General features: G+C 49.0%; 5 protein-coding genes across 5 annotated transcripts; 2 read left to right on the top strand and 3 right to left on the bottom strand.

The window, feature by feature from the left end:
* Positions 1-265: 265 nt before the first annotated feature.
* Positions 266-2,148, top strand: FMAN_05762 (uncharacterized protein; the record flags this gene model as incomplete). Its single annotated transcript, XM_041827544.1, has 2 exons — positions 266-1,270; positions 1,321-2,148. The coding sequence occupies 2 exons, from the start codon at positions 266-268 to the stop codon at positions 2,146-2,148; spliced, it is 1,833 nt and encodes a 610-aa protein (XP_041678496.1).
* A 644-nt stretch (positions 2,149-2,792) lies between these two features.
* On the bottom strand, positions 2,793-4,382 carry FMAN_05763 (putative formate dehydrogenase; the record flags this gene model as incomplete). Its single annotated transcript, XM_041827543.1, has 3 exons — positions 2,793-3,839; positions 4,270-4,317; positions 4,380-4,382. 3 exons carry the CDS (start codon positions 4,380-4,382, stop codon positions 2,793-2,795), a joined length of 1,098 nt encoding a protein of 365 aa, XP_041678495.1.
* Positions 4,383-7,118: 2,736 nt separating this feature from the next.
* On the bottom strand, positions 7,119-9,983 carry FMAN_05764 (uncharacterized protein; the record flags this gene model as incomplete). Its single annotated transcript, XM_041827541.1, has 1 exon — positions 7,119-9,983. The coding sequence occupies one exon, from the start codon at positions 9,981-9,983 to the stop codon at positions 7,119-7,121; it is 2,865 nt and encodes a 954-aa protein (XP_041678494.1).
* Positions 9,984-11,101: 1,118 nt separating this feature from the next.
* On the top strand, positions 11,102-12,697 carry FMAN_16055 (uncharacterized protein; the record flags this gene model as incomplete). Its single annotated transcript, XM_041827540.1, has 2 exons — positions 11,102-11,594; positions 11,709-12,697. 2 exons carry the CDS (start codon positions 11,102-11,104, stop codon positions 12,695-12,697), a joined length of 1,482 nt encoding a protein of 493 aa, XP_041678493.1.
* Positions 12,698-13,398: 701 nt separating this feature from the next.
* On the bottom strand, positions 13,399-13,920 carry FMAN_05765 (uncharacterized protein; the record flags this gene model as incomplete). The annotated part of the gene is made up of 2 exons (XM_041827539.1): positions 13,399-13,751; positions 13,839-13,920. 2 exons carry the CDS (start codon positions 13,918-13,920, stop codon positions 13,399-13,401), a joined length of 435 nt encoding a protein of 144 aa, XP_041678492.1.
* Positions 13,921-15,312: the final 1,392 nt, after the last annotated feature.

The raw sequence follows: 15,312 nt of genomic DNA, 5'->3' as shown, positions 1-15,312 counted from the left end.
TTAACCTCGACTGCTCCAAAAACACTTCAAAACAACTACCGACCACTGAGATCTCTACGTCACAGATCTTGCTTCCTCACATCCTTCGGCTGCCGATCGCCCAACACATCCACTCCAAGTTTGCGCGACAACGAACCGCGATGCGCATTGGTCTTTAACAGCTGAAATACTCGAATTGAATACTCGCGGTGCCTTGATTTTGGCGGATTGGTCGATTAAGTAGTCGCTGGGAAGAGGGGGAAAGGACAACCACATAGACACCGCAATGGCGCCGTCTTACGGACTCCCGTCGAATACAAGAGATTCGCTGGAACTCGCTTCCTTGGCTAGTTCAAGCCAGCTCAACGAAGAGAGAGCTACAGAGATCTCGTCAAGGCCCAGCATATCGTCGTCGCGGAGACTGTCGCTCGAACAAGATGACCCCCTCGACAGTGCCAATCCTGCAAACAGGATGAATCGATCATACTCAGTATCCTCAGCCTTTGACTTCTCCGCCAATATGTTTCCTCTAAGCTCTACGGCTGGTGCCGAAGGTTACGCTCCCATTGGAGCACCAACATCAAGATCAAGGCCGAGCGGCGGCTTAGGAGGAGGATCATTGGAGAAAAACAAGACCTTGACATACTTGAACGGATTGTCGCTGATAGTGGGACTTATTATCGGCTCAGGAATATTCTCGTCGCCAGGATCTGTGAGCACAAGAGTTGGATCGCCTGGCGCAGCGATACTCGTCTGGATTATCGCGGGTATACTCGCTTGGACAGGCGCTGCATCTTACGCTGAGCTCGGAGGAGCGATCCCTCTCAATGGCGGCGCTCAAGTTTACTTGGCCAAGACATTTGGCGAGGTGATAGGCTTCCTCTTTACATGGGTTGCCATGTTGGTTCTTAAGCCTGGTAGTGCCGCCATCATCGCCATCATCATGGGCGAATACTTTGTTCGAGCCTTCATCGGTCCTGACGCTGAGCATGTAAGTCCTTGGATCAACAAGGCTGTTGCGCTTGTAGGGCTGTTCATTGTAACGTTCTTGAACTGTGTGTCTACAAAGCTCGGCACGCGCGTTAACGATACGCTCATGTTTATGAAATTTATCGCTTTGCTGGGCGTCACCGTTACTGGTATTGTCGTTGCCATCACAGGAAAGACGCTTAAGGGCAAGTCGGAAGTTGAGTGGAAGCCGCATCAGCTGTTTGAAAACACATCGACCGACATGTCTGCCTGGGCTCTCGCCCTTTATGCTGGTCTTTGGGCGTATGATGGCTGGGACAATGTGAGTGACATCAGTCAAGTTTGTAAGTCTCGATTGCTGACCCAGTCTAGACAAACTACGTCGTTGGGGAGTTCAAGAACCCAACTAAAGACCTACCCCGAGTCATCCACACAGCCATGCCTCTGGTCATCCTCTGCTATGTGCTAGCTAATATCGCCTACTTCCTCGTCCTACCTCTCGAGAGCATGGATGGATCCAATACAGTAGCTGTCATGTTTGGCAACCGAGTGTTTGGTTCTGTAGGCTCACTCATTCTCGCACTCATCGTTAGCGCCAGTTGTTTCGGTGCTCTCAACTCTTCGACGTTCACCTCCAGTCGTTTGGCATATGTAGCTGGAAAAGAGGGCTACATTCCTTCGATCTTTGGCACTATCGGTGTTGGCGGCAGCCCACACGAGCACGAGCTCAGCACCCAGCGTACACGAAGTTGGTTCACGCGCAAGATGCGAAGAATGTTTGGCGATGAAGATGCTGGACTGTTTTATACGCCAGTCTATGCACTCATTCTCAACGCTGTTCTTACAGTTGGTTACGTGGTTGTTGGCGAGTTTAGCACTCTCGTCACCTTCTATGGCGTTGCAGGTTACACATTTTATTTCCTCACAGTTCTGGGCCTGATCATCCTGCGCGTGCGAGAGCCGGGACTCGTACGACCGTACAAGACCTGGATCACGACGCCTATTATATTCTGCTGCGTTAGTCTCTTCCTCCTCAGCCGGGCTGTCTTTGCACAGCCTTTCCAGACTATCGCCGTCGTGTTCTTCGTGGTAGCTGGTGTGCCTGTTTATTTCTGGCGTATTAGAGGGCGAGACGAGCAGGTCTTGAGACGGAGAGGACAGCCCAGCGAGGAAAAGAAGTGGTGGCAATTCTGGAAATGATTGGAAAATATAGCATGGATTGGGAGAGTTGGCAACGAATTCATGTCATGAATGGTAAAATTATGGTCAGCCATATAGCGCTTGATGATGGCTCATAACGAAGCATACCAAAAATAGCGAGAAATTTTGTATTAATAGCAAGATGAAAAGACAAAGAACAGCAGAACATTTCTGCTTGGCTTCATTTTGGCGGCAGTTATTATGAGTGAATGTGTAAAGTGGCTGTTGACGTGCACATGCAGCCTGACTTGGAACCAAGAAGAATAATCAAAAGATAGGACACATGGTTTCTTTTGACAAAGCTAGTTCATTTGTATGTGTTATATCCATTGCCTCCCTTTGCTTTTATGCCAGTATTTGTATTTATCGTGCATTGCAAGGTTCAGGATAGATTTAGCCTTTGCTCTAAATATTAAAGTTATCTAAAGGAGATCACCAAGTAAAACAATCGCTTGCTCAATAGATTAAGGGAGGCATTTCATGGCATCTTATTGAGATCACTGAAGGCAAGACAAAAGGAGGTAGAACTTTAACAAATTGTATTATCTGCAACGCTGATTGCTTTTGACCCGCGTCTATAATGCAGTTGTTGTAAAACTATTCATCATCATGTACAAATCATTTCTTCCATTCTCTCAATACATTTATTTCTTCTCACGCTGACCATAGGCCTTGGTGGCATAGTCACCCTGGTGAACGATAAGATCCTCAGGCTTGTAGTCGTGGCGGCCAGAGAGGTAAGAGTCGATGATGGCCTTGGTACCGTTGGCATATCGGATCTGAGCGTCCAGAGAAGTACCGGACATGTGAGGAACCATGGCGTTACCGCCACCCCAGTTGTTCTTGGCGGTTCGCAGGGGGTGCTCCTTGGGAGCGGGCTGGTGGTCCCAGACATCACCACCGTAACCGGCGAGATGGCCAGACTTGAGAGCGGCAGCAACGTCCTCCTTGACGACGATGGCACCACGGGCAGTGTTGACGAGGTAAGAGCCCTTCTTCATCTTGGCGATGAGGTCCTTGTTGAAGAGACCCTTGGTCTTCTCGTGGAGAGGGCAGTTGATGGTGACGATATCACACTGAGCGAGCATCTCCTCGAGGGTGTCGACGCGGCGGCAGCCAATCTCCTTCTCCTTCTCGGGAGAAAGGGGCTGGTAATCGAAGTAGAGGAGCTCCTTGCAGTCGAAGGGCTTGAGGCGGCGGAGGACACGCTCACCAATGCGGCCGACAGCGACGGTACCGACAACCTTGCCCTCAAGATCGAACTCCTGCTTGGCAGCGTGGGCAACGTTCCAGTCACCGGCCTCAATCTGCTCGTGGGCAGGGACGAAGTTGCGGACAAGGACGAGGATGGTCATGAGAACGTGCTCAGCAACGGAGACGACGTTGGAGCCAGTGACCTCAGCAACGGTGATACCGCCGTTGGTCTTGTTGGCAGCGTTGAGGTCGACGTGGTCAGAGCCGATACCAGCGGTGACAGCGAGCTTGAGCTTCTTGGCGCGAGCAAGACGCTCAGCGGTCAGGTAACCAGGGTGGAAGGGAGTGGTGATGATGATCTCAGCATCCTCGAGCTCCTTGTCGAAGGTAGAACCCTCATCGTCCTTGTCAGATGTGGTGACGAGAGTGTGACCTTGGTCCTCGAGCCACTTGCGGATACCGAGCTCGTTCTCAGTGGTACCGAGAAGGAGGGGTTGCTATGAGACGCGTTAGTTGCCATGAACTCAATTTGCTGAGGAGAAGTGATTTGAAGAGTGATTGAGGGGTTGATGATGCAGTGTTCAAGACAATGGGTGTAAGTTGGGTTACATTGTTGCTCAGACCCATGCAGTGTATACCACAAGAGTGGCACGAGTTGAATAATGCCACCCAACTATCAGTTCTCAATGTCTTTGCATGTTGCCCAGACGTTGCCCCGCATCATTGGGCTGGATGTGGCTGATTCTCATGTAGTGAGACCATTTCCCCGCGTTTGAGGTCGACAAGCGCGGAGGGGTGGTGTGTGGGGAGTTGTTTGTGGTTGTCGGTAGATATGAGAGTTGAAGGCAGAATCAACGACAATTGAAGATAGTTGATAGAAATTCAAGAGGAATTGGGTTGAAACAAAGAAAGTGGTTAAAGACATACATCCTTGGCGTGCTGGCCACCGTCGTAGAGAACTGCAAGAACCTTGACCTGTTTTGACGTGTTAGTTGAGGCTCAAGAGGATATAGATATATATGGAGAGGAATGCTTACCATTTTGGCGGTTGTGAAAAAGGTTTATTGGTGAGAGGAAGAAGTAATAAGAGAAGAAGGAAGAAAGATGATGATGATGATGATGATGAGAGTGAGGAGGAGAGAAAGCAGGATATCGAGGGTCCGATGCCAGATATTTATGCTCTGGAAATGAACGCGCCATGGCTATGTATCTTGTCACCAAGTAACGGGCACCGGCGTCTGATCGAGCCTGTTACAACGATGTATGCTCTCCACAGTTAGGGAGACAAGACAAAAGATGACACAGCCAAGGTTCCACGTCTCACGCACAAGCACAAGCACAAGGACCGCAGTGCTGCGCTGTAATGCTTGCGTTTTCGCCATGAACGGAACTGGAACCGTGGCACGGGCAGGGGCCGGTGTCTCTCAGACAGCGAATCTCCATCGATCCCGCGAACCCCGAAGGTGTCGGCATCTGAGGGGGGGTCCCGTGTGTGTACGTTATGGAGTACTCTATCAGCTGTGGGCGTCAAAGTCTGGAAGCATTCTCCATCTCGGTAGGTTCTCTGTGGAGGCGACAAGCGCCGAAACTGGCAGCCGTAACGAGACCGGACATTGAATATCGAGCTGTCAATCCCATTAGGTACCTGGTCAGGCTGCTATTTGGAGTGTCCGTGGTCTGCAATTCACGGCGACCGGCCTGTAACCCGCTGGATGCCGTCCCAACTAACACGCTCGCAGCCGTAGAGAGCGGGGGAGGGGGAGCGCGTGCGACCACACACTGGGAGGGGTCTTACTCGAAGAGGAAAGTATGGGCAACTGGGCGAGAAGCTCCTCGTCCATGATACGGGGCATATCTCGGTGTTCGGTGTTGGTTTGACTGGGGGAGAGCTCGAGAAGGGCAAAGTGGAGGATAAGAGCTAGAGCTGTAGACCAATCGCGTGTGGTCATCTTGCTCCAGGCGGGGTCTCCAAGGTTGCCTCTTTCGGCACCCACAGAGCGGGGTTGAAGCCGCCAGCCTCCTCAAGTCAACGGCAGCTACGGTACAAATCTCCGTCTCTAGGTATATTCTGCTGTCAAAAAGGAAAATTAAAGGTGATGATGTGTCTCCAAGAGACTCCAATCGAGAGAAAATTAAGCTAGCCTGCCTCTTGGAGAAAAAAATGGAACATTCTAGGGAAACATTGTCCGAGGCGATGTGATACCTACCTGATGATGATGGTGTAAGTGGGGGCATGCTATGATGGATGGATGATGCCGTAACAACTACAACTACACCACAGCAACCGTACCTAAAATACTCGCTATTGAGTAATTGGGCTCCAGTTATCGCTACGGAGTCGTCAACTGTGGAAAATTGTTACTGTACTCGGAAACTGTTATCAATGATGCAGTTGTCCACAGATGGACCGACTCTCCACTGATGAGGCTCTGATATCGTACGTAGGTTGCCTCATTTACACTTTACAAGGACTCGTCCCTCTCAATCATTAATATCTCTAGTATACTTTGACCGATGACTGACACCTAGTAAGACTTCCATCATCTCATGACTGCATACTATACCTTGTCGTAAACTCATATGCCTCAAATCTGATTTCCGTCGCTATTCGGTATCCCGCCATCCATCCGTTTTTAGCCCCCGAAACTCCTCCTGACCCATAACTCCGGCTACGGTCACGGATGCGGATGCGGGGTGGCCTCTTCCGCACTTTCATCTCCGGAGCTTCAGTGAGATTCGACCAGAACCGCCACATGATGATGGCGACGAAGCCAAGCTTTTTCGGACTCGATCTGTTTTGTTAGTTCAGTTGTTTTGCATCTCGAGTGTTTACCTCTTTGGCTATTTCTCCGCATTCTCATATTCCTAAGCTTGAGAACCTGCAGATGAACAGCACACTATCAAAACATGTGTATAGCTTCACACGATGACAGTAAACAGCTTAATATGAGTAACATAACCTACTCCGCACAAACAACACTTTACTCAACACTCAGTTATCTATTTCAAGAGAAGGATAAAAAATTAGAATGTTGACACTCATATTATCGCTATTAGCATACCTACGTACCCTGAATCTCCGGACAACCGGCCTCTATTAAACCCTCAAGGTTCTTCATCCTCATCCCCTACCTTTCCTTTCCTTGTGATCCCATTCAGAATCTGTCCCACAACGCCGTATCATCTCCGACCTGTCACCCAAAACCCAAATTAGCGTAGTCTGAGGCTGCCAAAGTTGCCCCTGGCGTTAGTTATAGTGTTGGCGTTTTCCCCCGCCGCCGGAGGTCGAAGCCGGCTTCGGAAACATAGCTCGCTTCCGTAGCAGCTCGGTGTCTTGTAATATTCACGTATCAAGAAGTCACGCTTCATCCACAAGGAGAGATTGAAGGATAATGAGCCTCAGTGAGATAACTTGAATGGCTGGAGGGATTTCAGTCTGACCGCGCCCTTCAGCTTCTAACATAGAATTTCAGTTGAACCAACACCTTTCCCTCGATACTCCACGAGACCCCATTAACCATATCTTACAGCAAAATGAAATCCATTGTCCTAATTTTCATCGCAGAATGTCGTTGCATCCATATTGCTGGAATGCCGAGCCCCAGACCGTGATGCCGTCCCACAATCCGTCTACCTCTTTATCCCATCCGTAAAGCGCCAGTCCATAAATCATACCATACCTATCATAAAATAAACCCAACCCTGCTCTGACCAGTCGTTATGAAGCAAATACGACGACATTACTCCGTAGACCGTACCTTTTAGCAAATATGAACTTACATCAAAAACCCAAACAACAGAGAGGCTGGTATCGGTATGGGAGCTCCATCATCATAGTCATCAAAATCACTCGAGTTTTCCTCACCCCATCCGTCTTCTTCATCTTGCTGCCCTTGATCATTTTCATCTTCTTCATCTTCTTCCTCTTCTTCCTCATCCCCTCCGCCCATGTAGGGAGGGAAAAACTCGAATGGAATTCCATCGCTATCGACGTAGTAATCTGAATGATCGTCAATCTCATCACTGACAGAGCCATATTCGAAGTCTTCCCCTTCCTCGTCCTCGTCCTCGTCCTCTTCCTCTTCCTCGCGCTCGCCCTCATCATCAATTCCAATGTTAGCATTGAGAATATCTACCACTGAGGGTTCCACATAGGGTATGTCGAAGGCTTCCAGGACCTTTCGCCCCTCGACTCTCAAGACCTCAGTTTTCGGGATCGCTTGCTTCACGAGTTCTTTGACATCTTTATCATCAAGCGTTGTGACATCAGTTCGGAGACCAGCTGAAATCAACCGGCTGGTAAATGTCCAGTTGAGTGTTGGTACACGATCGTCTGATCTTCCGACTAGAACCCTACTTGGATGGGGCTGCCAGCGTATAAGAGATGACCAGCATTCCCGATGTAGCCTCTCGGGTTTGTCACGCAACGCGTGCGGATGTTTGGCGAGAAGTTGACATGTCTGTGGCTGATAGTCATGGGTTATGGTATACATGAAAGCACCGTCAGGCATGGCTTTTGTAGGCATATGAATGTCAGCACCCCCATTTACAAGCACAGGTGTCGTCCGCCAACAAGACCCAGATCTGAAGCTATAATATAGCGGTGGCTCGCCCTCGAACAGCTCATTCGGGTCCTGGCCACGATCAAGAAGCACTTGAATCAGGCTTGATGGCTCGTCGGCAATCGGAGAGGGCTTCTCCAAGCACCGGTAGATCAACCCCTTACGGAACACGTTCGGGGTTGGCACCGACCTCATCAGGTCGGCGGCTCGTGTCCAGAGCTGCTTGTTCAGGGCTGTTTTGAGAAGATCCACCAAGAAGCCCTCGGAGGGACCTGAGATGCCGTACTTGGCGTAATCGATGTGTAGAATGAAATCCGTCTTTCCATCATCATACGGTTCGTGAACGAATATTGAGAGAAGTCTTTCCAAGTCGCCCTTTTCTGGCCGTCCTCCGTTCTCAATGATCGCTCTAGCGATGTTCAAGTTTCCATGAATGATGGCCTCTGTAAATGGACGACTGGTAGCAACCCCCTTTTCGTTTGGGTCAGCACCATGCTCAATGAGAAGCTTGGCTAGAGTGGCGTGCTGATTATCCCATTCACGGTTGAAGTAGGGTTCGCATTGCCGTGTGCAGATGATGTTGAGTGGAGTGATCTCGTCTCTCGAATCTTCCAATGTTGCTCCTGCATCAAGCAGCAGCTTGGCAGAATCGTATAAACCGAGAATAGCAGAACCTTCGGCAGTCTCACCGACCCTGGCAAGCGCAGACAGACCTTCATTGTCTACCGCGTTGACATTGGCACCACCTTCGAGCAATGCTTGCATTGCATCTGTGTTGCAGCTCGCGCTCGCCACCATCAACGGTGTCATTCCAAGAAGAGTTTCCCGTGCATCGACATCGAAACCCTTAGTAATGAATTTCTGGATGATTTCGGCTTCGGAGACTTTGCTGGGTTCCTTCGGAGGAGATCCGAGGGGGTCAAAAAAGTCTTCTGGCCGGAGGTGACGAGGCCCGAGAATCAGGTGAAGAATACTGAATTGATGTACAGATAATGTGGTGACATTTGAACCCAAATCAACGAGTCTTGCGGCGTCATCGAAGCGACGTGAGAAACACGCCATCATGAGGGATGTCAACCCCGTCTCAATGAGTCTCTTATCAATATCGGCACCATGCTCAAGGAGATATGGGACTACGGTGTCCCAGTGTCCATACCATATTGCTTGAGATAGTGGTGTTCCCATAAACGGACCTTCGACATCGACGTCTTCTTGGTATTTTTCGTCAATGAGAAACTCGATGAGATCCATCATGTTCTCTTTCGCCGCGTGGTGTAGTGCGGTGAGTTTGAATCTGCTCGAGTCCACAGGAGTGTCATCCTGTCGCCATGCGAGCGGTTCCAGTTCAAAGTCTATTCCCTGATAGATGACCGGCGACGCTCCACGTTTCAATAGAAACTTTGCCGTTTCAATTTGCCCATGGCATATGGCGACATGTAAAGGAGTCCAGTTTCCCCCATGTAAATCCTCAAGCTCTCCTTCATCAACAGCTGGAGACTCGGTGAAGGCTTCCATGGGCAGATGTGGGCGACACAAGCACACACCCCACGAAGGGGCATCAACAGGAGCACCCGCATCGAGGAGAATCTCGATCATATCGATCCGTCCCTTACTCGCAGCAACATGTATGGGCTCCCATCTGCAATCGCTAAATATGCCATCATCGCAACCGCTTTCGAAGCAATCGCACGCGTCGTGTAACACATATGATGCGTCTAAATCAACTGAGTGGTCATCGTCCTGAATCCTCCAAACAGGGTCGTCGTAGTAGTTCGAATGATAGTTGTACCACTTATGGTCAGGGTCGATGCGTGGTTTGGGTCTATGGGTGAAGGCTACCCGTGAAGCGTCAACGCCAGCTTCGAGAGCACGGCACAAGGTATTGATGTCTCCATGTTCGACAGCCCAATGTATGGCGCCCGGTCTATCCGATCGAGCTTCGCGTTTCCAGAGAATCGGGTTGGCGATATCGTAGCAGTGTCGGTTGGTTCGTGATAAGCTAGCTATATCATATTTCTTGACCAAGAAGCCGGCGATATTACAGAGGACCTCGTTTGGCAGCCTGTCCAGCGAAGGCATGGTTGGCGAGCTACCTTGGGCGACGAGGGACCTGGAGAAGAGGATGATGCAAGGAAAGAAAAGTTAGGGTATGACTGAGTGAGTATGAGGGGGAGCTGTAGCTCATGCCTAATAATAATCCATGGCAATGGAATTTCTCGATTTTCCCGAAGTGGACCTGTTTGGCGAAGCTCTCGCATCACGCCAAAGCTGGACGAGCCAACCAGATCGAGATTTACTTAGTTTAGCGGAGTTCGCTCCGCGTCTAGCGCCATCAGCCCTGTCCTGGTCAACTGAAGCACTGTCCATTCGTTCCTTGGTAGGTCCCAGTGCCTCGGGAGTATGGATTGTTTCATCAGGAGGAATTAAGCACTTTAGATGGAAAAGGAGGAAAAAAAGTGTGTATCTTTTGTTTTAGCCTATATCAATGTATGTCATTGCTTTTCGTAGAAGTGTCAGCGTCTGGGTGCTATACATACAGGGATTGACCCACTGTCAAATCGTACATTGCTTTAGTCAAGACATCCGTTGAATTGAATAGAAGGTTCGTACTGTACGTAAGGTACCTAGGTAGGTAGGTTTGGTTGAAATATGGGTTCACGATAGAACCAATGGGCTCGGATATTCCTGTGTCAATTGGAAACAAGGGAGGAAACATCAAAGCGGTTCGGAGAATCAAAAGGCAATTCATCCCTGGAGCAGGCTCATTTACTTGGCACAGATCCAACAAGTCTGGCCATTCAGCGGCTCTGAGATACTCCCTTTCCACCGGATGTCATCAATCATCAATGTGCACTTTGCTTTTGGTGGATTTGCACACACTCTCCCATATGCGCCCTGGAATATCATTGGTGTTTTTCCACTTTCTCTGTGCTTTGTTAAGTCAGAGAGGACGGTTTGTTATGACCAGGGGCAACCCAGCCTCAGTGTAGACCACACTCGGCCCATTCTGCCTTAGACTTACAACGGGAAGCCAACCAACATGAGATGGAGGGTACAAACACAAGGCTATACGTCCTCGACTAAAAGTCAAAATGGAATAACAGAGTGAAGCAACGTTATATAACGTTGATCCCTACCTCCCTTTCAAAGAGGTTTCTTACTACTCTACCCATACTCCTGCATTGACTATCAACACCATGGGCGTGGGACCGCCTCGTCTAGACAAATACGACAAGATTCTCTCACGTCTTTTTGAGAATCTTGCACTGTTCCATATCCTCAAAGGCATCGATGGCCCTCACATGATCGCCGCCCATGCTCCAACTGATGTTCGAGGTATCAGGCGCAGGTTCCTCAAAAACTTGTGCTTCATTTGCGATTATCGAAAGGGCGGAGACACTACTACGTCAATTGCTCTAGAATCACAGACAAACGAGGTTATTCTCTGGGTTGCCGCGAACTTCACGCCGCACAGTAATGTCATTCTGTTCCTCGACGACATTCTTCAGCAGCTACAAAGGGACCCGAAAGGGACCGAGGAAGAACGAGAAAGGCTGAGAAAGAAGTTGACAAAGAAATGCGTTGACTTTGCAGCCCCAAGACTGAAGAAAGAGCACAAGCTATTATTGCGTGCTACTCGTTACTGCGAAGAGTATCTAAAAGAAGATGCCACAGCTGTCCAAGGAGCTGGTAAGTTGGGCCATAACAACAGGAAGAGGCATAATTAACCAGAGACTACCATAGAAAGAAGATCCCTCCTAGAGTGGCTACCTCGATTCTCTGCCACTAATATTGACACTCTAGTCCTCTGTCAAACTGCTTACGATTCTCGACATGATCCTCAAATGTCGAGCCTTGGGTCTCTGAGTAGGGAGCTTGGCGTTGCACCTCGAGAAACTGTAATGAACATCAAGGCAGTCAGACATTTAATAGGTCGTCTTGCCGAGAGAATCCGCATTCCAGCACTTCTGATCGAAGACTTTCTCAAGTTAGGACTACTGTTCAACTCTTATCAGATCAAGAAAGTCCAGGCTTCTACCCCGGCAATTGTTCCACCAGCGGATGGGCTCAGGAACCTCAACTCCATCTTGAAAAGGATACTGCAGCCTGGGGATCCCCGCCTTAAGGATATGCAGAGTTATCTCGCTCGATTAGATGGACCACTAAAACTGGAAGATGCCATTAGATCCATGTACGACGAGGATAACGGCCAAGCACGTGTGCACTCTGAGATCCAAGTGCTAGAAGAATTCCATCGCAACCAAAGAAGCTTCGTCGATGGTGATCGATATATAGCATGCAGCAAGCTTGCATGTCTATGCTGCAAATTCTACTTTAGGCACCACCCTGGAAGGTTCGAGGAGCCCGAGTCTCATCAGAAAGCGTACCTGAACTGGAGACCTATTAAGTTGCCAGGCGGGTGGGAGAATGAGCACTGGCCACATCAGCGTAAAGCCTTGGGAATGCTTAGTAGTGAGCTGAGTACAGCAGTTGAAAAGCAGATCGAAACTCAGCAACAGCCTACCCCATGGCAGCCCGACTCTGTAACGAATATCACCGAGACTATGAGCTCTGTAATCCTCGGCGAGGTTGAGGCTGACGAAGTCTTGGGAATCGGTGATGGATGGAGTGACGGTGAGTTTATCACAGATTTATGCCAGTTGTCGAACGGTATATTGACATCAATCCTCACAGATTCTGCCTCATTGGCACATATAAATGAAGATGAATTCAGCGATCGAAGTGAGGATAGTGATACTGAGTCGGATGGAGGCGCAGGATTGGATGCTTGAAGTGAAAGGAGCATATGTTCAAGGTTTTAGTTATACTACCATACAGTCTGTATACTTAGAAAGAAACCAACAATGGAGGAATAATAATTAAATTTGCTCTCGGTGCACGCTATTAAAAGGACCGACTAGCTACGGCGCTTCCTCTCCCTCTTCTTTCCACGATGTGCCTCCCGCTCATGTCGACTCAAGTTGTACTCCCGGGTAAACCATTCATTGCATGACAAACATTGGAAGGTCTTCCGGGAGCGATGAGTCTCGTAGTGACGTTTCATATCCCTCTGCCAAACATCTGTATAGTTACATCCAGGCCAGGAACAGTGAACAGGTCTGATATGAGTTCGAAGATGGTTGCTGAATTCTCTTTAGCAACTTGGGCCTACGCAATTAAGGGATGACAAGACTCACTTCCGCTTGCGATTCTCGCTGAAGGACTTGTCGCATTTGGGCCAGTTGCAAAAAAATATTCCATTTCTTGCAAACTTGTCACTTTTCAAACGAGTGACAGTATCTTCTTCGAACCTTTCCTTGCTGCTCGTTTCTGAACCTGAACCATTATCTGTCGAGGTCTCAGCAGGAGGAGAACTAAAGTCTGGAGAGGTGAGGTCAAGAGATTGTATCTGAGTTCCATCACTTCCTAAAACTACAGGAGAGAATGCGTCAAGGACTGTATCGTTCGACTGGCTGCACACAGAACCCGCACTCTATAGAGTGGATGTGGGGTCTGGGGAGCCAGAGAGCGATACATATCCTAGAATCACCTCATATGCGGATTCAGGAAGATCTAGAAGAGATACAGGCGAGGATGAAAGGTCAAAGGGAGGTGCTTCGACGTCGCTGAGATGCGAATTCATCCCGATAATCGGCGCTGCGAAGTCAAGGTCGGAGAAGTCGTCCACAGCTGGAGGTGCGGAGTTCATAGCCAAGCCAAGGACATCCTCTTGATCCATCAAAGGGCCAAGAGAAATGATCTCGTTCGTCCATGAGTCCATGAGGCTCTGATCCACATCCTGAGAGTATGTCACTGCGGACAAGGCCTCGAAGTCTGTTGGAGAGACTAGATACAAGGCGGTGCAACGTCAGTACAGCGGCCGGTGGAGTATCTCCCAAGCATAATGACTCGAGCCTGACACTTTTAACTTACGGCTGAGCGAATTGTCCGAGCCTACGAAACTTAATTCCGTAGGCTCGTCCTGAATCTGGGGAAGTGATTGAGTATCACTCATGAACTAGACGCTGTGAATGGGATTGGAAAGAGGGTGCATTCACAAAGAAACTCTCAGACGAAGCGTTTCACTTTATACTCTGTTGTCGTTTACTCTAGGTACGTCTCACATACTCTCGGCATGGCTTAAAATGACACCTTGAGTAGGCTTTCTCGTAACCTCTTGGCCCGGCAAGTTCCAATGATTGTCCCTCAACCCCTCAACTGGAGGTCAGAAGTCATGTTATTGGTATTTGGTTGGCCATGTTTGTTGTTCGGAAGTGTAAAAATGCCCGCTAGGGGAGGCCTACCTTATCTTATTGGCTGGTGATCAATGTGGTTGCATACATACATACATACATAGAGGTCGGGGCCAGCGGGAACTTTGGCTCACACGGCCCGGGCTGAGGAGACGATGTCTTGGAGTGAACTCAATGGATTTAATGGTGTACTCTAATTATCTGCCTTGAGAGTTCCGACGGTTGCTTATTGGAGGCGACAGTAGCCAGGTAAACTTGTGCCTGGCGAAGTGTAATAAGTTGCAACCAACACCTGACAGTCTGACCACCACCTCCAACTGAGGCTCTGGTGTTTTCGCGATATCAGACTTGGCGAAAGAAGAGGACTTTTAGTTGCCTCACCGCATCTACACCAAGACAAGCAATGCTTTATCTCTCAACCTGACGCATAGACATTGCAGTACTCCATACACCTCAACGATGTCATCAAGCCACAGCTTGGGGTAAAGTCACTGCCTAAACCATAACAAGTGGAAGACAAATGGAGAAAGTCGTCAACTCGCCCAGGTCTAGACTGAAGACATTCTCCACAACCAAACCACGCCGTTGAAGCGATGAGCGAGCCCGGTTCCTAGGCTAGGAGGAATTGAGGATACGGTTATCAAGAATAGACATTGACTAACCAAATCCCATTCCAAATCATGAGAGGTTTGCACTGACTAGCATCATATGATCATGATGGTGTTTTCACGTCTAAGCCGCCGCCAAGTAACGTTATGCTTCAATTAGTTGCATGATAGGACATCGAGATTGAGTTTACGTTTGGAAGAAAATGCCCGCCCGAAAACTCCGACTCCAACGATACTATTCTGGAGGAATGTTGGTGATCTCATATGAACAGGCTACACGTAATTGAGATATGAACCACATTTATGATATAATTCACGATGCAGGACACGAAAGATCATCGCAGTGACACATACAAAAAGACCCTGGTGATATCATCTCAAGGGATCTGAAACCGCCATCTCGTAAAGATCTGTTGAGTCTTGAACAGAAACGTCATAAAAGTTGACAGACAATGGACTAGTGAGCCAACCCCTGCGACTGCAATGCCACGCGATGGAGCTCAACGTTTGACAAAACGGAATGTCCATGATGAGGACCACCATTTC

Source organism: Fusarium mangiferae (assembly GCF_900044065.1).
Source record: "Fusarium mangiferae strain MRC7560 genome assembly, contig: FMAN_scaffold002, whole genome shotgun sequence".
NCBI lineage: Eukaryota > Fungi > Ascomycota > Sordariomycetes > Hypocreales > Nectriaceae > Fusarium > Fusarium mangiferae.
Note: the sequence above shows the minus strand (reverse complement) of the source record. Positions and strands in the feature narration are given on the sequence as shown.